The following is a 23496-nucleotide window of genomic DNA, read 5'->3' as shown; positions in this document are numbered from 1 at the left end:
TAGTCCGTCCTCCCGCTCCGTGGCCCGCAGTCCGTCCTCCCGCTCCGTGGCCCGCAGTCCGTCCTCCCGCTCCGTGGCCCGCAGTCCGTCCTCCCGCTCCGTGGCCCCGCAGTCCGTCCTCCCGCTCCGTGGCCCGCAGTCCGTCCTCCCGCTCCGTGGCCCCGCAGTCCGTCCTCCCGCTCCGTGCCCCGCAGTCCGTCCTCCCGCTCCGTGCCCCGCAGTCCGTCCTCCCGCTCCGTGCCCCGCAGTCCGTCCTCCCGCTCCGTGCCGCAGTCCGTCCTCGCTCCGTGGCCCGCAGTCCGTCCTCCCGCTCCGTGCCCCGCAGTCCGTCCTCCCGCTCCGGTGCCCGCAGTCCGTCCTCCCGCTCCGTGGCCCCGCAGTCCGTCCTCCCGCTCCGTGGCCCGCAGTCCGTCCTCCCGCTCCGTGGCCCGCAGTCCGTCCTCCCGCTCCGTGGCCCGCAGTCCGTCCTCCCGCTCCGTGCCCGCAGTCCGTCCTCCCGCTCCGTGGCCCGCAGTCCGTCCTCCGCTCCGTGGCCCGCAGTCCGTCCTCCCGCTCCGTGGCCCGCAGTCCGTCCTCCCGCTCCGTGCCCCGCAGTCCGTCCTCCAGCTCCGTGGCCCGCAGTCCGTCCTCCCGCTCCGTGCCCCGCAGTCCGTCCTCCCGCTCCGTGGCCCGCAGTCCGTCCTCCCGCTCCGTGGCCCGCAGTCCGTCCTCCCGCTCCGTGGCCCGCAGTCCGTCCTCCCGCTCCGTGGCCCGCAGTCCGTCCTCCCGCTCCGTGGCCCGCAGTCCGTCTCCCGCTCCGTGGCCCGCAGTCCGTCCTCCCGCTCCGTGGCCCGCAGTCCGTCCTCCCGCTCCGTGGCCCGCAGTCCGTCCTCCCGCTCCGTGCCCGCAGTCCGTCCTCCCGCTCCGTGCCCGCAGTCCGTCCTCCCGCTCCGTGCCCCGCAGTCCGTCCTCCCGCTCCGTGCCCCGCAGTCCGTCCTCCCGCTCCGTGCCCCGCAGTCCGTCCTCCCGCTCCGTGCCCGCAGTCCGTCCTCCCGCTCCGTGCCCCGCAGTCCGTCCTCCCGCTCCGTGCCCGCAGTCCGTCCTCCCGCTCCGTGGCCCGCAGTCCGTCCTCCCGCTCCGTGGCCCGCAGTCCGTCCTCCCGCTCCGTGCCCCGCAGTCCGTCCTCCCGCTCCGTGCCCGCAGTCCGTCTCCCGCTCCGTGCCCCGCAGTCCGTCCTCCCGCTCCGTGCCCCGCAGTCCGTCTCCCGCTCCGTGCCCCGCAGTCCGTCCTCCCGCTCCGTGCCCCGCAGTCCGTCCTCCGCTCCGTGCCCGCAGTCCTCCTCCCGCTCCGTGCCCCGCAGTCCGTCCTCCCGCTCCGTGGCCCCGCAAGTCCGTCCTCCCGCTCCGTGCCCCGCAGTCCGTCCTCCCGCTCCGTGCCCCGCAGTCCGTCCTCCCGCTCCGTGCCCCGCAGTCCGTCCTCCCGCTCCGTGCCCCGCAGTCCGTCCTCCGCTCCGTGCCCCGCAGTCCGTCCTCCCGCTCCGTGCCCCGCAGTCCGTCCTCCCGCTCCGTGCCCCGCAGTCCGTCCTCCCGCTCCGTGCCCCGCAGTCCGTCCTCCCGCTCCGTGCCCCGCAGTCCGTCCTCCGCTCCGTGCCCGCAGTCCGTCCTCCCGCTCCGTGCCCCGCAGTCCGTCCTCCCGCTCCGTGCCCGCAGTCCGTCCTCCCGCTCCGTGCCCCGCAGTCCGTCCTCCCGCTCCGTGCCCCGCAGTCCGTCCTCCCGCTCCGTGCCCCGCAGTCCGTCCTCCCGCTCCGTGCCCCGCAGTCCGTCCTCCCGCTCCGTGCCCGCAGTCCGTCCTCCCGCTCCGTGCCCCGCAGTCCGTCCCCGCTCCGTGCCCGCAGTCCGTCCTCCCGCTCCGTGGCCCGCAGTCCGTCCTCCCGCTCCGTGCCCGCAGTCCGTCCTCCCGCTCCGTGCCCGCAGTCCGTCCTCCAGCTCCGTGCCCCGCAGTCCGTCCTCCCGCTCCGTGGCCCGCAGTCCGTCCTCCCGCTCCGTGGCCCGCAGTCCGTCCTCCGCTCCGTGGCCCGCAGTCCGTCCTCCCGCTCCGTGGCCCGCAGTCCGTCCTCCCGCTCCGTGGCCCGCAGTCGTCCTCCGCTCCGTGGCCCGCAGTCCGTCTCCGCTCCGTGGCCCGCAGTCCGTCCTCCCGCTCCGTGGCCCGCAGTCCGTCCTCCCGCTCCGTGCCCGCAGTCCGTCCTCCCGCTCCGTGCCCCAGTCCGTCCTCCCGCTCCGTGCCCGCAGTCCGTCCTCCCGCTCCGTGCCCCGCAGTCCGTCCTCCCGCTCCGTGCCCCGCAGTCCGTCCTCCCGCTCCGTGCCCGCAGACCGTCCTCCCGCTCCGTGGCCCGCAGTCCGTCCTCCCGCTCCGTGGCCCGCAGTCCGTCCTCCCGCTCCGTGGCCCGCAGTCCGTCCTCCCGCTCCGTGGCCCGCAGTCCGTCCTCCCGCTCCGTGGCCCGCAGTCCGTCCTCCCGCTCCGTGGCCCGCAGTCCGTCCTCCCGCTCCGTGGCCCGCAGTCCGTCCTCCCGCTCCGTGGCCCGCAGTCCGTCCTCCCGCTCCGTGGCCCGCAGTCCGTCCTCCCGCTCCGTGGCCCGCAGTCCGTCCTCCCGCTCCGTGGCCCGCAGTCCGTCCTCCCGCTCCGTGGCCGCAGTCCGTCCTCCCGCTCCGTGGCCCGCAGTCCGTCCTCCCGCTCCGTGGCCCGCAGTCCGTCTCCCGCTCCGTGGCCCGCAGTCCGTCCTCCCGCTCCGTGGCCCGCAGTCCGTCCTCCCGCTCCGTGGCCCGCAGTCCGTCCTCCCGCTCCGTGCCCGCAGTCCGTCCTCCCGCTCCGTGGCCCGCAGTCCGTCCTCCCGCTCCGTGGCCCGCAGTCCGTCCTCCCGCTCCGTGGCCCGCAGTCCGTCCTCCCGCTCCGTGGCCGCAGTCCGTCCTCCGCTCCGTGGCCGCAGTCCGTCCTCCCGCTCCGTGGCCCGCAGTCCGTCCTCCCGCTCCGTGGCCCGCAGTCCGTCCTCCCGCTCCGTGCCCCGCAGTCCGTCCTCCCGCTCCGTGCCCCGCAGTCCGTCCTCCCGCTCCGGCCCCGCAGTCCGTCCTCCCGCTCCGTGCCCCGCAGTCCGTCCTCCCGCTCCGTGCCCCGCAGTCCGTCCTCCGCTCCGTGCCCGCAGTCCGTCCTCCCGCTCCGTGCCCCGCAGTCCGTCCTCCCGCTCCGTGCCCCGCAGTCCGTCCTCCCGCTCCGTGCCCCGCAGTCCGTCTCCCGCTCCGTGCCCGCAGTCCGTCCTCCCGCTCCGTGCCCCGCAGTCCGTCCTCCCGCTCCGTGCCCCGCAGTCCGTCCTCCCGCTCCGTGCCCCGCAGTCCGTCCTCCCGCTCCGTGCCCCGCAGTCCGTCCTCCGCTCCGTGCCCCGCAGTCCGTCCTCCCGCTCCGTGCCCCGCAGTCCGTCCTCCCGCTCCGTGCCCCGCAGTCCGTCCTCCCGCTCCGTGCCCCGCAGTCCGTCCTCCCGCTCCGTGCCCGCAGTCCGTCCTCCCGCTCCGTGCCCCGCAGTCCGCCCACCCTCCACTCCTCCCTCCCGCTCCGTGCCCCGCAGTCCGTCCTCCCGCTCCGTGCCCCGCAGTCCGCCACCCTCCACTCCTCCCACCCTCCACTCCTCCCTCCCGCTCCGTGCCCCGCAGTCCGTCCTCCCGCTCCGTGCCCCGCAGTCCGTCCTCCCGCTCCGTGGCCCGCAGTCCGTCCTCCCGCTCCGTGGCCCGCAGTCCGTCCTCCCGCTCCGTGCCCGCAGTCCGTCCTCCCGCTCCGTGCCCCGCAGTCCGTCCTCCCGCTCCGTGCCCCGCAGTCCGTCCTCCCGCTCCGTGCCCCGCAGTCCGTCCTCCCGCTCCGTGCCCCGCAGTCCGTCCTCCCGCTCCGTGCCCCGCAGTCCGTCCTCCCGCTCCGTGCCCCGCAGTCCGTCCTCCCGCTCCGTGCCCCGCAGTCCGTCCTCCGCTCCGTGCCCCGCAGTCCGTCCTCCCGCTCCGTGCCCGCAGTCCGTCCTCCCGCTCCGTGCCCCGCAGTCCGTCCTCCCGCTCCGTGCCCCGCAGACCGTCCTCCGCTCCGTGGCCCGCAGTCCGTCCTCCCGCTCCGTGGCCCGCAGTCCGTCCTCCCGCTCCGTGCCCCGCAGTCCGTCCTCCCGCTCCGTGCCCCGCAGTCCGTCCTCCCGCTCCGTGCCCCGCAGTCCGTCCTCCCGCTCCGTGCCCCGCAGTCCGTCCTCCCGCTCCGTGCCCCGCAGTCCGCCCACCCTCCACTCCTCCCTCCCGCTCCGTGCCCCGCAGTCCGTCCTCCCGCTCCGTGCTCCGCAGTCCGTCAATCAGTCCGCCCTCCTCCCGGTCCGCCTGCTTCCCTGACTCCGGGTTCCGGCTCCTTTGGATCTGCCGCCCTGACCCATAATGCCGCGCGGCGGCCTTTGAAAAGCGGCGCGGCCGATTCAAGATGGCGGAGGAGTTGCCGGATGAGAGTGAGTCCGTGTGTGCGGAGGGAGGGAGGGAGGGAGCGAGCGCGGGAGGGCGGCGTCCGCCGGGAGGGGGCCGGGGTGCACACTGACAGCCTTGTGACCGACCGGTGACTGGGGTCAGCGTCCCCCCTTCCCAGGCCCAGTGTCGCAGGTGGCGACGGCAGAACCCGCGGCCCAGGTTGCGCCGCCGCCGGCTCTCCCCGGGGGCTCGAGTACTTGAGGGGGAGGATGAGGGGACGAGGAGGAGGAGGAGGGGGGCGAAGGCCCGGTGTCAGGTACCATCTCCCCCTCCAAAGGCGTCGGCTCGGGGCGCAGGCAACAGTGGCGGCTCCGTTCCGCTTGTCCCCGGCTGGGTTTGGGCTGTCCTGGGCTCAGTATTGAAGGGGGGGGGAGGGGAGGGCGGGGGGGCAGGGGGCAGGGGGGGGGGGAGGGGGAGGGCGGGGGGGGCAGGGGCAGGGGGGGGGAGGGGGAGGGGGAGGGCGGGGGGGGGAGGGGCAGGGGGGGGAGGGGCAGGGGGGGCAGGGGCAGGGGGGGGCAGGGGCAGGGGGGGGGCAGGGGGCAGGGGCAGAGGGGGGGCAGGGGGTGGAGGCAGGGGGAGGTGGGGGTGCAGGGGGAGGAGGGGCAGGGAGGAGGGGCAGGGGAGGAGGGGCAGGGGAGGAGGGGCAGGGAGGAGGGGCAGGGAGGAGGGCAGGGGAGGAGGGGCAGGGGAGGAGGGGCAGGGGAGGAGGGGCAGGGGAGGTGGGGGGCAGGGGAGGTGGGGGGCAGGGGAGGTGGGGGGCAGGGGAGGTGGGGGGCAGGGGAGGTGGGGGGCAGGGGAGGTGGGGGGCAGGGGAGGTGGGGGCAGGGGAGGTGGGGGGCAGGGGAGGTGGGGGGCAGGGGAGGTGGGGGGCAGGGGAGGTGGGGGGCAGGGAGGTGGGGGGCAGGGGAGGTGGGGGGCAGGGGAGGTGGGGGGCAGGGGAGGTGGGGGGCAGGGGAGGTGGGGGCAGGGGAGGTGGGGGGCAGGGGAGGTGGGGGGCAGGGGAGGTGGGGGGCAGGGGAGGTGGGGGGCAGGGGAGGTGGGGGCAGGGGAGGTGGGGGGCAGGGGAGGTGGGGGGCAGGGGAGGTGGGGGGCAGGGGAGGTGGGGGGCAGGGGAGGTGGGGGGCAGGGGAGGTGGGGGCAGGGAGGTGGGGGGCAGGGGAGGTGGGGGGCAGGGGAGGTGGGGGGCAGGGGAGGTGGGGGCAGGGGAGGTGGGGGGCAGGGGAGGTGGGGGGCAGGGGAGGTGGGGGCAGGGGAGGTGGGGGGCAGGGGAGGTGGGGGGCAGGGGAGGTGGGGGCAGGGGAGGTGGGGGGCAGGGGAGGTGGGGGGCAGGGGAGGTGGGGGGCAGGGGAGGTGGGGGCAGGGGAGGTGGGGGGCAGGGGAGGTGGGGGGCAGGGGAGGTGGGGGGCAGGGGAGGTGGGGGGCAGGGGAGGTGGGGGGCAGGGGAGGTGGGGGCAGGGGAGGTGGGGGGCAGGGGAGGTGGGGGGCAGGGGAGGTGGGGGGCAGGGGAGGTGGGGGGCAGGGGAGGTGGTGCAGGGGAGGGAGGGCAGGGGGAGGGGGGCAGCAGGGTGAGGGGGCGCAGGGGGTGGTGGGGGGCAGGGGATAAGGATAGGAGGGGGCAGGGGGTTGGGCGGAGGGGGCAGGCAGGGGCCGGGGGGGGGGTAGGGCAGGGGGAGTCTCCGAGATGGAGATGGGGTTATGGGGGGACGTCAGGTATTGGGTCCCGTTCAATCGCACCGTGGAGAAGATGGGAGAGGGAATGGCCTCTAGTATTTTCTCCTCCACTGTTTCAAGTGTGTTTGCATCTGGAATGATGTCCTGTGTGGTTTGTTTGTGGCTGGATCTTGGCAATCAGTGCTGTCATTTTGGTTCTGTGCTTTTCGCCAGCCTGATTTTTGTTGTTGTTTGCATATGGGAAGCATCAGAGATTGGATGTTTTGTGGCACCTGAGACTGTAAGGTGTAGGTCTTTTTAAACAAAAAAATTGTGGCAAAGTCACCCTGGTTAGAGAGTTGGAGGATCTGTCAGATCATCTAAAGTAACAAATGAATGAAAATAATGCAACACACCATGTGCAGTTGGGAAATAAGATATCATGTTGACAAATGGGTGTTGCTTTTAAAAGTTGGTGTTCTTTTTCTATGTAAATGCTGATTTCTTTGTGAGAGAAAAGTAATCTGAATCGGGTTTATTGTCTTGAACATGAAAAATTGATGTTTTGCAGCAAAAAATTGCTATAAATGACATTTCCTTAAATACTTTGTTTAGAAATAAATAATTAATGTGAAAGGTGGGAGGGGGAGTGAGGTCATGTCTGTGGTTCATTGTCTGTGTAGAGGGGGAAAAGGTGTTTTTATACAGTTGAATGTTCACCTTCAGGTTCCTTTACCTTATTCCTGATGGTAGTAGTGGGAAGAGAGCATAGCCTGGGTGGTGGGGGTCCTTGATGATCAAGGCTGCTTCCTTGAGACACCGCCTCTTAAAGATGACCTTAATGGAGTGAAGATTGATGCCCATTCGCTGAATTTACAACTCTCTGTAGCCCTCCTGTCCTGTGCATTGGCACCTCCATACCAGACAGCTACCCAAACAGTAAGAATGCTCTCCATGGTACACCTGTAGAAATTTCCAAGAGTCTTTGGTGACCTACCAAATCTCCTCAAACTCCTCATGAAGTACAGCTGGTGGCAAGCCACCTTCATGATCGCCTCAACGTGGTCCCAGGATAAACATAGAAACATAGAAGATAGGACCAGGAGTAGGTCATTCGACCCTTCGAGCCTGCTCCGCCATTCAACGAGATCATGGCTGATCTTAAAGTTCAGTACCCCGTCCCCGCCTTCTCTCCGTATACTGAAGAAATAGATCTAATTCCCTCTTAAATATATTTAATGAACCTGCCTCTACTGCCCTCTGTGGCAATGAATTCCACAGATTCACCACCCTCTGGGTAAAGAAATTCCTCCTCATCTCGGTCCTAAATGGTTTGCCTGTTATCCTCAAACCATGGCCCCGGGTTCTGGATTTTCCCATCATAGGAAACATCCCATCTGCATCCATTCTGTCCAGTCCTGCCAGAATTTTATAGGTCTCTATGAGATCCCCTCTCAATCTTCTGAACTCCAGCGAGTATAATCCCAATTTCCGCAATCTTTCCTCATAAGTCATTCCTGCCATCTTCAGAGATGTTGACACCCAGGAATTTGAATTCCACTTTGAAAGCATTAGATGAGACTTTACTTTTTGGGGAAAATTTTCCACAATTTAAAAAATATACTGACTTAATTTTAAAAACACAATGCTGGAGAGATGCAGCAGGTTAAACAGTGTACTTTATCTTCTTCTTTGGCTTGGCTTCGCGGACGAAGATTTATGGAGGGGGTAAAAAGTCCACGTCAGCTGCAGGCTCGTTTGTGGCTGACAAGTCCGATGCGGGACAGGCAGACATGATTGCAGCGGTTGCAGGGGAAAATTGGTTGGTTGGGGTTGGGTGTTGGGTTTTTCCTCCTTTGCCTTTTGTCAGTGAGGTGGGCTCTGCGGTCTTTTTCAAAGGAGGTTGCTGCCCGCCAAACTGTGAGGCGCCAAGATGCACGGTTTGAGGCGTTATCAGCCCACTGGCGGTGGTCAATGTGGCAGGCACCAAGAGATTTCTTTAGGCAGTCCTTGTACCTTTTCTTTGGTGCACCTCTGTCACGGTGGCCAGTGGAGAGCTCGCCATATAACACGATCTTGGGAAGGCGATGGTCCTCCATTCTGGAGACGTGACCCATCCAGCGCAGCTGGATCTTCAGCAGCGTGGACTCGATGCTGTCGACCTCTGCCATCTCGAGTACTTCGACGTTAGCGCTAAAAAGGTAAAGATGCATAACCAATGTTTCAGGCTTGAGCCCTTCATCAAGGTACATGGTCTGCAGGCTTTTGTGCTTTATTACTGAACTTAATTTTCTGTGTTACACCCATTTGGAAGTGTGCATCACAAACACTTGTAACTCTAACAAGTAAATTGAAGTCGCTGTGTTTGAATTGCCTTCACAGCCTTGAAATGTAATCACAGATTGCAAGCAACTAGATGCCTTGATGTTTCAACATTTAACCCTTAGTGGAAACCTACTTCAAGTGAAATTGGGCAGATTCCTGCAAAGAACAAAATCTTTTTTAGGTTTGTGAGGTGAAGGAGAATGAAAACAACTGAGAAGTTATTTGAGCTGACACAGGTGTGATGGACTGAATGGTCTTTGGTGTCACTCCATTCAGTTGCTCTGACTTTTTTTTTTTGTTGCTCTGTTCTCTCCAGTCCTTTCCGCCTGCAGTGTGATCATCTGGTTTCTCGGTTACTTCTGGTCCCAACATTCTGCAAATGATTTTTCTGCGAATTATATCAGTATTGTTGAAAAACTGAGCATTTCCAATTAACAGGTTTTGCTAAGTTTGATTATAGGCAGATGCTTGCTAAGACGATGTAATAGTGAATAACTTAATGTAGTTACTACTTGCGTTCTCAGCATTGGGCTTACTCAACAAGTTAACTGAAAAGTGTTGGAAAGCTCAAGTGAATCTGCTTTTAATGTTAAAAAGATTCACCATGAGGGCAATGAATCTTGAACAAAAACCTATTTTAGAAGGCTATTCTAAAAGGCTATTCTAGAAATGATCAACAAGCAAGAAGGTGCAGGGTTTTCATAGAGAGGAACATTGTCTTGAGGGCTGTGCTTTCAGGGACTTAAGTAGTATTGTTCCGGGATATGTTAGAATAGTTAAAAGAGATAGATTGTGAGGGTTTCATTGCAGATGGGTTTTGAGTTCTGAGTTCAGCCTGTTCAAAATCCTTGTAGTCCTTACAACAGGAAACAACTGGCTAGAGTATTTCTCCTGAAATAAGGAATCAAGAGGAACTCTGTGGTGACCTGGAAAAAGAAAGATATAATTTGGAAAACCCATGATGGGGCAAGTTTCTTCGGCAAGAGACTGAAGTGACTAATTGGAGGAAATCATTTGTGTGTGTCCAACGAGCAGCAAATTTCTCTCTTTTTTTAATTTTTTTTTATTTTTCACACTATGAATCATACTGACAAAATACACACAAACATTTCCCTCTTGAATATACACAGTGTCATTTTCTCCCCTTTTTCTCCCTCCCTCCCCTCCCTCCTTCACCCCCCCCCATCTCCACTCACTCAACGTTCAACATATATGATACATTAAACAATGTTGTCACACAATGAAAATAAACAAGAAAGTTGTGTCTTCTACTTTTACATACTGGGTCAGTCAGTTCATTTTGTCTTCTTCTCCTTCTGTCATTTTAGGCGGTGGAGGTCCGCGGTAGGACTTCTCTGTTCTGTTCCATGTACGGTTCCCAAATTTGTTCGAATACTGTGATGTTATTTCTTAAATTATATGTTATTTTTTCCAATGGAATACATTTATTCATTTCGATGTACCATTGCTGTATTCTCAGGCTATCTTCTAATTTCCAGGTTGACATAATACATTTTTTCGCTACAGCTAAGGCTATCATAATAAATCTTTTTTGTGCTCCATCCAAATTGAGTCCAAGTTCTTTACTTCTTATATTACTTAGAAGAAAGATCTCTGGATTTTTTGGTATGTTGCTTTTTATGATTTTATTTTAGATCTTCCCAAAACTTTTCCACTTTCTCACATGCCCAAATTGCATGTACTGTTGTTCCTGTTTCCTTCTTACAGCGAAAACATCTGTCTGATACTGTTGGGTCCCATTTATTTAACTTTTGGGGCGTGGTGTATAGCCTGTGTAACCAATTATATTGTATCATGCGTAACCTCGTGTTTATTGTATTTCTCATAGTTCTGGAGCATAGCTTTTCCCATGTTTCATTCTTAATCTTTATCTTTAGATCTTATTCCCATTTTTGTTTGGGTTTACAGCTTGTTTCCTCATTCTCTTTCTCTTGCAGTTTGATGTACGTGTTTGTAATAAATCTTTTAATTATCATTGTGTCTGTAATCACATATTCAAAACTGCTTCCTTCTGGTAACCTCAGCCTGCTTCCCAATTTGTCTTTCAAGTAGGTTTTCAGTTGGTGGTATGCAAACATTGTACCATGAGTTATACCATATTTGTCCTTCATTTGTTCAAAAGATAATAATTTATTTCCCGAAAAACAATTTTCTATTCTTTTGATCCCTTTTCTCTCCCATCCTCTAAAGGTAAGGTTATCTATTGTGAAAGGGATTAGTTGATTTTGCATCAATATTCGTTTTGGTAGTTGATAATTTGTTTTATTCCTTTCTACGTGAATCTTCTTCCAAATGTTGAGCAGATGGTGCAGTACTGGTGAACTTCTATATTGCACCAGCTTTTCATCCCACTTATAAAGTATATGTTCAGGTATCTTCTCCCCTATTTTATCTAGTTCTAATCTGGTCCAATCTGGTTTTTCCTTTGTTTGATAAAAATCTGATAGATATCTTAATTGTGCTGCTCTCTAATAATTCTTAAAGTTTGGTAGCTGTAAGCCCCCTTGTTTGTACCATTCTGTTAATTTATCTACCGCTAACCTCGGTTTCCCCCCTTTCCATAAGAATTTCCTTATTATTTTCTTTAGCTCCTTGAAGAATTTCTCTGTTAGGTGAATTGTTAACGATTGAAATAGGTATTGTATCCTTGGGAAGATATTCATTTTAATACAATTTACCCTTCTTATCCATGTTTGTGGTAAGTCTTTCCAATGCTCTAAGTCGTCTTGTAATTTCTTCATTAATGGCTGATAATTTAGTTTGTATAGATGGCTTATCTAGTTGTATACCTAGGTATTGAATTGCTTGTGTTTGCCATCTAAATGGTGATTCTTTCTTAAACTTTGTGAAATCCGCATTATTCATTGGCATTGCTTCACTTTTACTTGCGTTGATCTTGTACCCCGATACTTCTCCATATTCCTTCAATTTCTTATGTAATTCTTTTATTGATATTTCTGGTTCTGTTAAGTATACTATGATGTCATCTGCAAATAGACTAATTTTATATTCCTTCTCTTTTATTTTTATCCCTCATTTTATTTTCTGTTCTTCTCAGTTCTGCCAGTGGTTCTATAGCTAACGCGAACAATGAGGGAGATAGTGGACATCCCTGCCTAGTTGATCTGCTTAATTTAAATTGGTTCGATATATATCCATTTACTGTAACCTTCGTCAATGGTTCCTTATATAATGCATTAATCTAATTAATATATTTCTCTGGTAGGTTGAACCTCTGTAGTGCTTTGAATAAATAATTCCATTCTACTCTGTTAAAGGTTTTCTCTGCGTCTAAGGCAACCGCCACTGTTGGCGTTTTGTTTCCTTGTACTGCATGGATTAAGTTAATGAACTTACAGATATTGTCTGTTGTTCATCTTTTCTTAATAAATCCAGTTTGATCTAATTTTACTATTTTTGGTACACAGTCGGCCAATCTGTTTGCTAATAGTTTAGCTATTATCTTATAATCTGTGTTGAGTAGAGATATTGGTCTATACGATGGTGGTGTTAGTGGATCTTTCCCTGCCTTTGGTATTACTGTAATTATTGCTGTTTTGCATGAATCTGGCATGTTTTGTGTTTCTTCAATCTGGTTCATTACTTCCAGGACAGGAGGAATTAATAAGTCTTTAAATGTTTTATAGAATTCTATTGGGAGTCCATCCTCTCCCGGCATTTTATTGTTCGGTAGTTTTTTAAAATATATCTTGTATTTCCTCTATTTCAAATGGTTTTATTAATTTATTTTGCTTCTCTTCTTGCAATTTCGGTAGTTCAATTTTAGCTAGAAATTCATCTATTTTGTCTTCTTTCCCTTCGTTCTCAGTTCGATATAGTTGTTCATAGAATTCCTTGAAGTTTTCATTGATCTCCGTTGGGTTATATGTAATTTGTTTGTCCTTTTTCCTTGATGCCAAAACCGTTCTTTTAGTTTGTTCTGTCTTAATGTGCCAAGCTAGTATTTTGTGCACTTTTTTCTCCTAGCTCATAATACTTCATTATGTTCTTCTCCACCTTGTATGTTTGTAGTGTTTCATATTTTATTTTTTCTCCGCCAATTCTCTTCTTTTTGTTGTATCTTCCCTTATTGCTAATTCTTTTTCTGTACTTGCTATTTCCCTTTCCAGCTGTTCTATTTCCCGATTGTAGTCTTTCTTCATCTTAGTTACATATCTGCCCTCTGATGAACGCTTTCATTGCATCCCATAGTATAAACTTATCTTTCACTGATTCCGTATTTATTTCAAAGTACATTTTAATTTGGCGCTCAATGAATTCTCTAAAATCCTGTCTTTTAAGTAGCTTGGAGTTTAATCTCCATCTATACATTCTCGGTGGGATGTCCTCCAGCTCTATTGCCAATAACAGGGGTGAGTGATCCAATAACATTCTAGCTTTATATTCTGTTTTCCTAACTCTCCCTTGGATGTGGGCTGACAACAGGAACAGGTCTATCCTTGAATATGTTTTATGTCTACCCGAATAATATGAGTATTCCTTCTCCTTTGGGTGTTGTCTCCTCCATATATCCAAAAGTTGCATTTCCTGTATCAATTTAACCATAAATTTGGTTACTTTATTCTTTCTGCTAGTCTTTTTTCCAGTTTTATCCATCTTTGAGTCCAAATTAAGGTTAAAGTCCCCTCCTATCAGTATATTCCCCTGCGTATCTGCAATCTTCAAAAAGATATCTTGCATAAATTTTTGATCTTCTTCATTAGGTGCATATACATTGAGCAAATTCCAAAATTCTGAATATATCTGACACTTTATCATTACATATCTCCCTGCTGGATCTATTATTTCCTCCTCTATTTTGATTGGTACATTTTTATTGATTAATATAGCTACTCCTCTGGCTTTTGAATTACACGATGCTGCCGTTCCGTGCCCTACCCAGTCTCTCCTTAATTTCTTGTGTTCCTCTTCCGTTAGATGTGTTTCCTGCATGAATGCTATATCAATTTTTCCTTTCTTCAGTAAATTTAACAGCCTTTTCCTTTTGATTTGGTTATGTATTCCATTAATATTTATAGTCATATAGTTCAACATGGCCATTTCATACTTTGTTTATCTTTCCTTTCCGTTTCCTCATCACCATCTTTCCTTCTTATCCATTTCTGCTTTCTTTTTTTGAACACATTATAAGACAACACTTCTAAAATATAAAATATTTCCACGTCTAAAATTCCCTTAACCCCAAATGTTCCCTCCCCCCCTTCTCTGAGTTGCCCCTTGTCCCTTGTCGGGCAACTACATCTCCCCTCTCCATTTGGATTGCAAATCCGCTCGCAAGCATCAACTGATTTCGCGGTGACTGTTATTCTCTCCCACCCAGCCCCCTCCAGAAAAGACTTCTATCTTCACATATAACAAAGCTCACTCTCTTAATTTCCCCCTTACTTCCTTTCTTCCCCTCCTTAGTTCTTATTTATACTTTCTTCTTCTTTATATAAAGTTTGTCGTCATTCTTGTTGTTACATCTCTTCATCTCTCTGTCTGTTTTGCAAACGTTCTGCAAATTCTTGTGCTTTCTCCGGGTCCGAGAACAGTCTGCTGCCCCGGGATAACTATTTTAAGCACCACTGGATATCTTTAACATAAATTTATAGCCTTTCTTCCATAGGATCGATTTTGCAGCATTAAACTCCTTCCTCTTCTTTAGGAGCTCAAAACTTGTATCTGGGTAGAAAAAAAATTTTTGACCTTTGTATTCCAGTGGTTTTTTGTCTCCTCTTATTTTCTTCATTGCCTTCTCCAATATATTTTCTCTTGTCATATATCTCAGGAATTTTACTAGAATGGATCTTGGTTTTTGTTGTGGCTGTGGTTTTGGGGCTAATGTTCTATGTGCCCTTTCTATTTCCATTCCTTCCTGTAATTCTGGCATTCCTAGGACCCTGGGGATCCATTCTTTTATAAATTCTTTCATATCTTTGCCTTCTTCATCTTCCTTAAGGCCCACTATCTTTATATTGTTTCTTCTATTATAGTTTTCCATTTTATCCATCTTCTGTGCTAACAGCTCCTGTGTTTCTTTAACTTTTTTATCAGATTCTTCTAATTTCCTTTTTAAATTGTCCACTTCCATTTCTATGGCTGTTTCTCGTTCTTCCACCTTGTCTACTCTTTTCCCTATTTCTGTCATTACCATCTCTAATCTACTCACTTTTTCTTCTGTATCTTTTATTCTTCTTTTTATTTCATTAAATTCTCGTGTCTGCCAATCTTTTATTGCTTCCATATATTCTTGAAAAAATTTCCTATCTATGTACAGTCCATTCCCTTTATCTTCTATTTCTCTGTGCAGAGCTTGATGTTCTCCCTCCTCTTCCCCTGAGTCCACTCCAGGACCTGTGTCCTCTACCTCTCTTCCTTGTATCTGTCTCTTCTGACTTTCTTGTTGGGCTGTTTATCTCAGTTTGCTGGGTTTTTTTTATTAATGGTGTCTTGATGTTGGTCCTCTTCCTCTGGGCTGGTCATCTGTTGAGTCTCCGATTTCCTTTTTTAATTCTCCTCCCTCCCGTTCCCGTTATTTTCTGTATCTTCCCGCTGGGAGCCCTGCTGTCGGGTCTTTCTCAGCTGTTCAAGTTGTGAATTTCCACTCCACAGAAGGTCCCCCCTCCCGTCAGTGTTGTCTTTGTCATGCATGGTTGCGCACTTCTGTTTGGCTCCGTGAGCCATCCTTGTAGTCCTGCGCTCGGTGGGTCGCGACCCTTCGGGGTTTCCACTGACCTCAGGGATTGGGCTCCTCTTTCCGCGGCGGGTCCCTTCTTCTTCGTACAGGTAAGGCCTTCACCTTTCTCTTCCGACGTCTTTCCTTCTTCTTTTCTTCCCGTTGTTTTTGGCTTTTCTTTCTTTGGTGCCATTTCCTCCACTCCTTTATTTTTTATTTGTTGTGGTTTATGTGTCTGTGGCTTTGCTTTTTCTTTACTTTTTTTATTTCTTTTCTGGAGAGGGCTGGTATTCTCCTACTGGCCACTACTCCATCACGTGTCTCCTCCCAGCAAATTTCTCTCTGAAACCAACAAGCACCTTCCTGAGTGGTAACCATTTACTTTTCAAGCACCAGAGCCTGGCGAAGATTCATAAATGTTAATTTCTGTGCACAGTATAAGAATTGCCTGATATTGGTGAACTTGGAGAAGTGAAAAGTGAATGATTGGACAGTGGAACAGAGAGTTTTCCTGAACATTTATACACATGTGCATTTAGAATTAGAAGGGGGTTAAGTTAATAGTAATCATTAAAGTTTGATCGTGTTATTATGTTTAAAGAAAATTAAAAGCAACTTTTGTTTAAGTAACCATTTGTCTTGGTGAATTTATATTGCTGCTGGGTTTTGGAGTCCTCTGGGCTTGTAACAGTATGAGATCCTCTTGGGTATTAAAAGGCTATGGGGAGGAAGGTTGCCTGTCTTTACTGAATTGGTAGAGTGGGTATGGGGAGCTGAATAGCATGTTCTTGTATTCTTGAGGTTTGGTATTCACAGTGTGAAAATGTTAGTCTAATTCAGTAGTTTTGTCATTTAGTCTTCATGCTGTACCAGTCTTTGTGGTTGACGTTGATACAAGTTGAGTTTGGAAAAGAAATTCAGTGCATCCCACCTACCCAACCAAGATTTTTTTATTATTCTGAAGGGCTTGGTGTTGCTTTCATGTTCTTTAAAGCTGCATTGCTGTTATTCCTGCAGCTTGGAATTTGTTGTATAAAATAGCAATCAACCATTCATCACAGCTGCTACTTCTGCAAAGAACACAATGGAGAAACAGGCCATTCTGCCTGGTCCCAATGACCTGCACCTACCCCTCCCATCCATGCACCTGTCCAAATGTTTATTAAAAGTTGAAATTGAGCCTGCATTCACCACTTCAGCTGGCAGCTCGTTCCACATCCCCACCACTCTCTGTGTCGACTTCCCCATAATGTTCCCTTTAAACATTTCCCCTTTTAACCTTGACTGATGTCCTCTGGTTCTCATCTCACCAAACCTCAGGGGAGAGAATGCCTCCTGCTTGCATTTACCCTATCTCTACCCCTCAATTCTGGATACCTATTAAATTTCCCCTCATTCTTTGACACTGGAGAATAAAGTCCTGACCTGTTTAACCTTTCCCTGTAACTCAGTTCTTCAAGTCCCAGCAACATCCTTGTAAATCTCCTCCACACTCTTTCAGCGTTATTGATGTATCCCATGAACTTCAGAGCACATTGGAAACATTGCCTGGGAGTAACTGAATGGGTGTGATCTTGGGTCCATTTATCATTTCACAAAGTCATGCAAGGGCAAGGTAATCTCTCGGCCTGTTTGTGTGGGGAAAAATAAGTGGTTCTTATTTTTTACTTAAATCTCAACTGCCTTAATTGTGAGATTGAGATTTATGTACCGCCTTGCAAGGATTGAAAACAGAATGCTGCAAATACCTGGATCAAGCAGCATTTACAGTGAGAGGGAGAGTTGAACTTTTTCATCATCTTGGCACCACTCTGAACCAACTGTGCACATTTCAATGACAGAAGTAATCCAGTAAAACCCCTGATATCTGGCACCCATGGGGATTGGTAGAAGCTGGATAAGTGAATGTTCTAGTTGCTTGACACTTGCTCTTCCAATGCCTAACTAACACACCTGCATTAAGAATAAACAATTTAAAAGACAAAAATCCTCGACTGTACTTACTCTGAACAAGCTTCAATTGCATATATATATAAACCTTGAAGCATTTTACTTTATTTTCAGTCACCTTCTTTGAAAACATTTAACCGTCGCATCATCTGCAGGTTCCTCCCCTTCCATGGAGCCACCTGAAAGATGAATAATAACATTATAGATAATTAATCCCCTCCTTCCCCAAGTTTACAGACCAGGGCAACTCTTACTAAGTAGAGATAGCGAGGCACATTAAAAGTGTCACCCCAACGGCAAGTGGCATCAACAAGATCTTCATCCTGGGTAACCCCATTCCTGTTCACACGACTCAAACAGCTGCTACAAGCAAAGCATGACCAAGGCATTCCACTGGCTGAATATTTTCTCCTATCATCACAAAAGGTTTGTGTTACTTCAGAGAACATTTACTTTTACAATTTTAAACTTGTGTATTTTTACCTATTACTTTGTTCTTATGTAGCCGCGTACTACTTGAAAGAAAGACACACTCATGAGTATAGTCAGGTTAAGCTCTTTGTTTTATTTGGGCTTAAGCCTGACTTTTCTACCTCTCACATTCCCAATGTTTGCCCCAATTGCTGATGCAATGACCTGCATAACAAAAGCGGGTTTCCCATGGGCGGGTACCTTCTTGCATGACAGTACTATCTTCTCCACGTGCTGTCCGTCTGTTGGCTGTGCAGCGGAGGCCAGGATCATTTTGGGGTTATTGGCCCTTGCGCTGCCCTTGCTGTGCGGGCCCTTGCGCTGCCCTTGCTGTGCGGGCCCTTGCGCTGCCCTTGCTGTGCGGGCCCTTGCGCTGCCCTTGCTGTGCGGGCCCTTGCGCTGCCCTTGCTGTGCGGGCCCTTGCGCTGCCCTTGCTGTGCGGGCCCTTGCGCTGCCCTTGCTGTGCGGGCCCTTGCGCTGCCCTTGCTGTGCGGGCCCTTGCGCTGCCCTTGCTGTGCGGGCCCTTGCGCTGCCCTTGCTGTGCGGGCCCTTGCGCTGCCCTTGCTGTGCGGGCCCTTGCGCTGCCCTTGCTGTGCGGGCCCTTGCGCTGCCCTTGCTGTGCGGGCCCTTGCGGTGCCCTTGCTGTGCGGGCCCTTGCGCTGCCCTTGCTGTGCGGGCCCTTGCGCTGCCCTTGCTGTGCGGGCCCTTGCGCTGCCCTTGCTGTGCGGGCCCTTGCGCTGCCCTTGCTGTGCGGGCCCTTGCGCTGCCCTTGCTGTGCGGGCCCTTGCGCTGCCCTTGCCCGTCTGGCCGAACAAGGGCCACGTGATCCGGGAATCCAAGGGGATTAACATGTGGTAGAAGTTGATATCCCCGTGATCTCCTGGTCGTCCTGGGCCTAGGAAACTTCTGGATGGCCTCCACCTTGTTGGATAACAGTGTGGCTCCTTCCTTGATTATCCTGTGGCCCAGGAAGTCGATGACCTCCAACCTTGATCGTCAGTCTGAACTCGCTCAGCCAGGTGTAGAGGTCTTCCTATCGGTTCCTGCTCGCCACGAGGATGTCATCTAAGTAGACGAAGGTGCCAACAAGGTTTCAGCCCACTGCGTCCATCAGGTTTGTGTGGCGTTCTTCAACCCGCAAAGCCACTTGCTCAGAAATTTGGCCTGGTCTATGTTTTAAGGAGAAGCTTCTAAGGGAACTCTGCGACGGAATGTCTAAATTCCAACTTGGCAGTAGTTTGTCACATACATTGTTCAATGCATCAAAATTCTTGTGGTACCCGATTTTTTAAAAATTTTTTTTTTAACTACTCATTTATTACATAATTGAATTAAAAAGAAGCAGAAAATACAAAAGATAGATAAAATTAGCAATTATCTGAGTGCAAAAAAATGACTTTGTAATAGTGCAGGTAGTCCATTCTACTGTTGGAACAGTCCATGCTTAGTGTAACAAGAGCCTGATAGCTGTTGGAAAGAAACTGTGCTTGAACCTCAAGGCGCTGGTCTTCAGGCTTCTGTACCTTCTGCCCGAAGGGAGCAGTGAGAAGAGGTTGTGACCAGGATGAAGGGGGTCCTTTATGATGTTGGCTGCCTTCTTGAGGCAGCGCCTCATGTAAATGTCTTCAATGGCTCGGCGGTCGGGGCCTGCGATGTATTTGTTGCCTCCTGGAGCCCTCTCTACGTTCATGGAAATTCAAATTTGAAGCCAGTACCAGAAGAGTTCAGATCTCGAGGAGGGCTTTAAAAATGTCAACACTAGAGGCACAGAGGAGAAACCGCAGAAGCATTTGGAAATGAGCGTGGAATTTTAAACGCAAAGCTGCAGACGATGGAATCTGCAGCAAGAAGTAAACTGCTGGAGGACTCAGCGGGCCAAGCAGCATCCGTGGGAGGAAAATGAATGGTCGATATTTTGGGTCATGATGGATTCAGACCTGAAATGTCTTTTTCTTTTTCTCCAACAGATATTGCTTCACCTGCTGAGTTTCTCCAACATATTGGATTTTACATTCTAATTTAGTCATGCAGCATGGAAAAAAGCCAATTCAGCCTGCGAGTCCTTGCTGCCTAATTAACCTGCACCCTCAGTACGGGTGGGAGGAAACCAGAGCCCCCAGGGAAAACCCACTCAGACACAGGAAGAACGTGCCAACTCCTTGTAGACAGCGCAGGATTCGAACCCTTGTCCCTATTGTTAGAATGCGCTAACCGCTACACCGACTGTGCCACCCCAGAAGGTATCTATTTGAACAAAAGTGTAGACTACAAAACAAGCTTCCAAAAATATAGATATATTTCAATAGTATTCACTAAGCGTTTGTGTTCTAGATGATTGGTGAAACAGGCTCAAAAGGACTGAATGTTGTGTTCCTGTTCTAGATCAGATGAATCTCTAACTTGTCTGGGATCAAGTTTGTCATCTGACTACACGTACAGCCTGATGAAACAGCATCTCTCCAGACCATGGTGCATGCGTAAATACACAATACATAATAATCACATTGACTAATCAAAGTGAATTTACAAGTATCTGGGATAATTTACACAGTTCCATCAATCTCACAGTTTAAGGGAAGAAGCAATTTCCCAGCCTGGCAGTCCTTCATGATGGTAGTGGGTCAAGGATACTGTGAGGTAGATGGAATGGATTTTCTATAATTCTTTCAGCCCCTTTTTAGATTGTTGCTTCTTGTAAATGTCTATAAGAAGAAAAAGAGACCCCAGTGATCTTCTCAGCTATTTTAACACAAATTGGTCCCTTCTGGAGTGACAAATATGAAGTGTCAAGACACAGATTTAAATAGTTCCCTGGTTTAATCTACTAATCTTCACTTCGTTTACCATGCACATATCACTGCTGGTTCCATCCCCATTCAGTCGTGATCTTGCCTAGATTCAATGTTGTGGATTTAACTTTATGAACATTGCCTATGTCTCAAATACCTCCATGTTGCTTTCTTGGCTGAAGTACTTGAATATTTTGCAACTATTCGGTAGGTTTGATAACCCTTTAGTTGATCATTGTCGATCCTTGCATCTGATGAAATGGTGCAGCCAGAATGGAGGACCATCGCCTTCCCAAGATCGTATTATATGGCGAGCTCTCCACTGGCCACCGTGACAGAGGTGCACCAAAGAAAAGGTACAAGGACTGCCTAAAGAAATCTCTTGGTGCCTGCCACATTGACCACCGCCAGTGGGCTGAAAACGCCTCAAACCGTGCATCTTGGCGCCTCACAGTTTGGCGGGCAGCAGCCTCCTTTGAAGAAGACCGCAGAGCCCACCTCACTGACAAAAGGCAAAGGAGGAAAAACCCAACACCCAACCCCAACCAACCAATTTTCCCTTGCAACCGCTGCAATCGTGTCTGCCTGTCCCGCATCGGACTGGTCAGCCACAAACGAGCCTGCAGCTGACGTGGACATTTTTACCCCCTCCATAAATCTTCGTCCGCGAAGCCAAGCCAAAGAAGAAGAGTTGATCATGTTTATTATTTGTCAGTATTGTTTGCTGAAATGCAGTTCAGTGAATCTTGGTCAGTCTTGGAATTCTTAGTCTACTGCAGTCGAGGACTGCTGCCTTTCAAAGAGGCTCGGCCCCCACAGGGAAATTCTTCCGGGGTGGGCAATGAATCCAACCTTGTCAATCTTGCTCATGTCTTTAACAATCGAATTGTTTATTGTCATGTGTACCAAGGTGCGGTGAAAAGTTTTTCTTTGTGTCCATGAGTTCCCATACTGACACGTTTGTCCATGGCCTCGTGCACTGCCAAACCGAGGCTACCCATAAATTGGAAAAACAGCGCCTTGTATTCTATCAAGGCGATCTTCCACCAGGTGGCATTAACATGGGCTTCTTCAATTTCTGTTAACCCCTTCTCCAGTGTCTCTCTCTTCCCTATCTCTCTGTCTCTTCTTCCAGCTCCCCACTCCCTCTTCCCCACCCCCATCATCGCAAATTTTTTTCCTCTTCTACCCACTCACCTGTGTCTACTTGATAGCCTTTTGTTAGCCGGTGCTTGTCCTCCTGCCTCTTCCTTCCTAACCTCCTCCTCTTCCTCACCTCCCTCCAACCCAGCACCTTTTTATTCTGCTGCCCCCTGTCTTTTGCTCATACCTTGATGAAGGGCTCAAACTCAAAAGATTGGTCACTCTTTCCTTCCTGTGGAGGCCACGTGACCTGCTGAGTTTCACCAGCACATTTGTGTTTTGCATTCAACCTCAGCAGCACGAGACTTTTTTGTTCAGCTCCAGTCAGCTCTTCCCTCCCGTCCCAAGATTCTACCATTTACCTCCGATAAGGGGCAATTCAATTAACTTACCAGAGGCACATCGTTAGGACATGCAAAATACTTCCAGGGGAAACCCACAAATTCACAGGCAGATTATGTGGAGTTTGCACCAACAGAACCCAAGGTCAGGCCTTGTGTTCTGGGAGTAATGAGGTAGCAATTCCATCAGCATGGTTCCTGGGTTAAATTATGAGAAACTGAAAGGTAAATTTAATTTTTTTTAAATCTAGACATAGACATGCATATAGGACGGTAACAGGCCCTTCTGGCCCACAAGCCCTGGAATTTTAAGTTCTTGGCCTTCTCCACTGCTGAATCCTCGACGAGGACTGATTTGTGTTCTCCTGACTGACAAAATTATTAAGATAGGCTAATATTGTCCAAGTTGCAGTTACAGTAGTTCATTACAGAAGTACTTCAAAGTGCATTACGAGTACTGCTAACTTAACACTCATAATGCAACTATCTGCTGGCCCAACCTATGTACATGTTCAGTGTGCATTGTTGAGCAATGCTCATGTTGTGATTTCAAACTGGGTAAAATAATTGTGGTCAATAACATTCTGGGCTGCTTCATCTGGCAGATTCCACTTGCCCTTCTGCTGGTAACTTTTTTTTCCAATTTAAATTTAGATATACATCCTAGTAACAAGCCTTTTTGGCCTGTGCCGCCCAACACCCCCATTATGTTTTTGAAGGGTGGGAGGAACTGGAGCGCCTGGAGGAAACACACACAGTTACAGGGAGAAGGAACAACTCCTTACAGACCGCACCGCATTCGAACCCTGGTCGCTTGCGCTGTAACAGTGTGGTGCTAACCGTGCCATTCCACTAACTTTGGAAACAACTTTTTATTATTTGCAATTACAGCCTCTCCCCAATTTATGACCTAGGTGACTTGTGACCATCCGTACATGAGACTGGGGGGGGGGAAAAACCCAGCGGAGTGTGTATGATATAGTGACTGTCTCAGTTGCCATTGGGTAAGCTCGCAAAAGAAGGTTGTGAACAAGAGAAAAAACCCCATCCCCTGCTGATCGATCTGGCAAGAAGTCAAGGAATTGAAAATTACTTGATATATGACTTCTACATGCCATGCTGACATCCTTCCGACTTGCGTCCATTTTGAGATCCAACCACTCGTTCAGAATGGAACTCGGACGTATGTCAGGGATTGGCTGTATATCGCTGCCAGGTTTAAAAGTTTCTCAATCAATATTTTAAGTGGCTGGAAATTGTAAAGCCTGTCAAGCTAACTGTCCATGATGGCCTTTCTCTGCTTAGAAGGCTTACGCGTGACGTGTTTCACAATTAGTGGTTTGTGTTTTGTCCAGGTTTTTTTAATTTGGCACTCAATTTTATAGAAGGGTTCAAATGGATTAACATTGTGCTGGGACCTGGAATTTGTAACTGTACAACTTGTTAATTCCAAAAGTTGGCAGAGGGGAAGGTAGCTGTTTTTTCCTTGTTGGGTAAGATGCTCCCTGACCGCTTCTGCTTGTGATATAAATAGAAGCTGTCTTCACATTGACACCAAGTACCAGGTGCCTCTGAGTGTGTGTGCCTCTCATCTCTTCAATTAAAGACCAGGACTAGTT

The 23496-nt window shown here is 51.3% G+C and overlaps 2 protein-coding genes across 3 annotated transcripts in view; both read left to right on the top strand.

Annotated features, from left to right (window-relative positions):
• The window catches only part of LOC138737383 (proline-rich protein 36-like), a 13909-nt gene extending 9484 nt beyond the window's left edge, over positions 1 to 4425 (top strand). Inside the window, exons 16-25 of the mRNA XM_069888130.1 lie at positions 4 to 73; positions 222 to 351; positions 1130 to 1367; positions 1557 to 1691; positions 1797 to 1925; positions 2060 to 2193; positions 2885 to 3015; positions 3097 to 3218; positions 4026 to 4158; positions 4268 to 4425. Coding sequence (XP_069744231.1) covers positions 4 to 73; positions 222 to 351; positions 1130 to 1367; positions 1557 to 1691; positions 1797 to 1925; positions 2060 to 2193; positions 2885 to 3015; positions 3097 to 3218; positions 4026 to 4158; positions 4268 to 4425 — 1380 coding nt within the window. The remainder of the gene's footprint in view (positions 1 to 3; positions 74 to 221; positions 352 to 1129; positions 1368 to 1556; positions 1692 to 1796; positions 1926 to 2059; positions 2194 to 2884; positions 3016 to 3096; positions 3219 to 4025; positions 4159 to 4267) is intronic.
• A 35-nt stretch (positions 4426 to 4460) lies between these two features.
• The window catches only part of lin9 (lin-9 DREAM MuvB core complex component), a 184220-nt gene continuing 165184 nt past the window's right edge, over positions 4461 to 23496 (top strand). For both annotated transcript variants that reach the window (XM_069887828.1, XM_069887826.1), the window contains exon 1: positions 4461 to 4492. In XM_069887828.1, the coding sequence (XP_069743929.1) occupies positions 4468 to 4492 (25 nt within the window). In that variant the 5' untranslated portion in view covers positions 4461 to 4467. The remainder of the gene's footprint in view (positions 4493 to 23496) is intronic.

Source organism: Narcine bancroftii, chromosome 6 (genome assembly GCF_036971445.1).
Source record: "Narcine bancroftii isolate sNarBan1 chromosome 6, sNarBan1.hap1, whole genome shotgun sequence".
Lineage (NCBI taxonomy): Eukaryota > Metazoa > Chordata > Chondrichthyes > Torpediniformes > Narcinidae > Narcine > Narcine bancroftii.
Note: the sequence above shows the minus strand (reverse complement) of the source record. Positions and strands in the feature narration are given on the sequence as shown.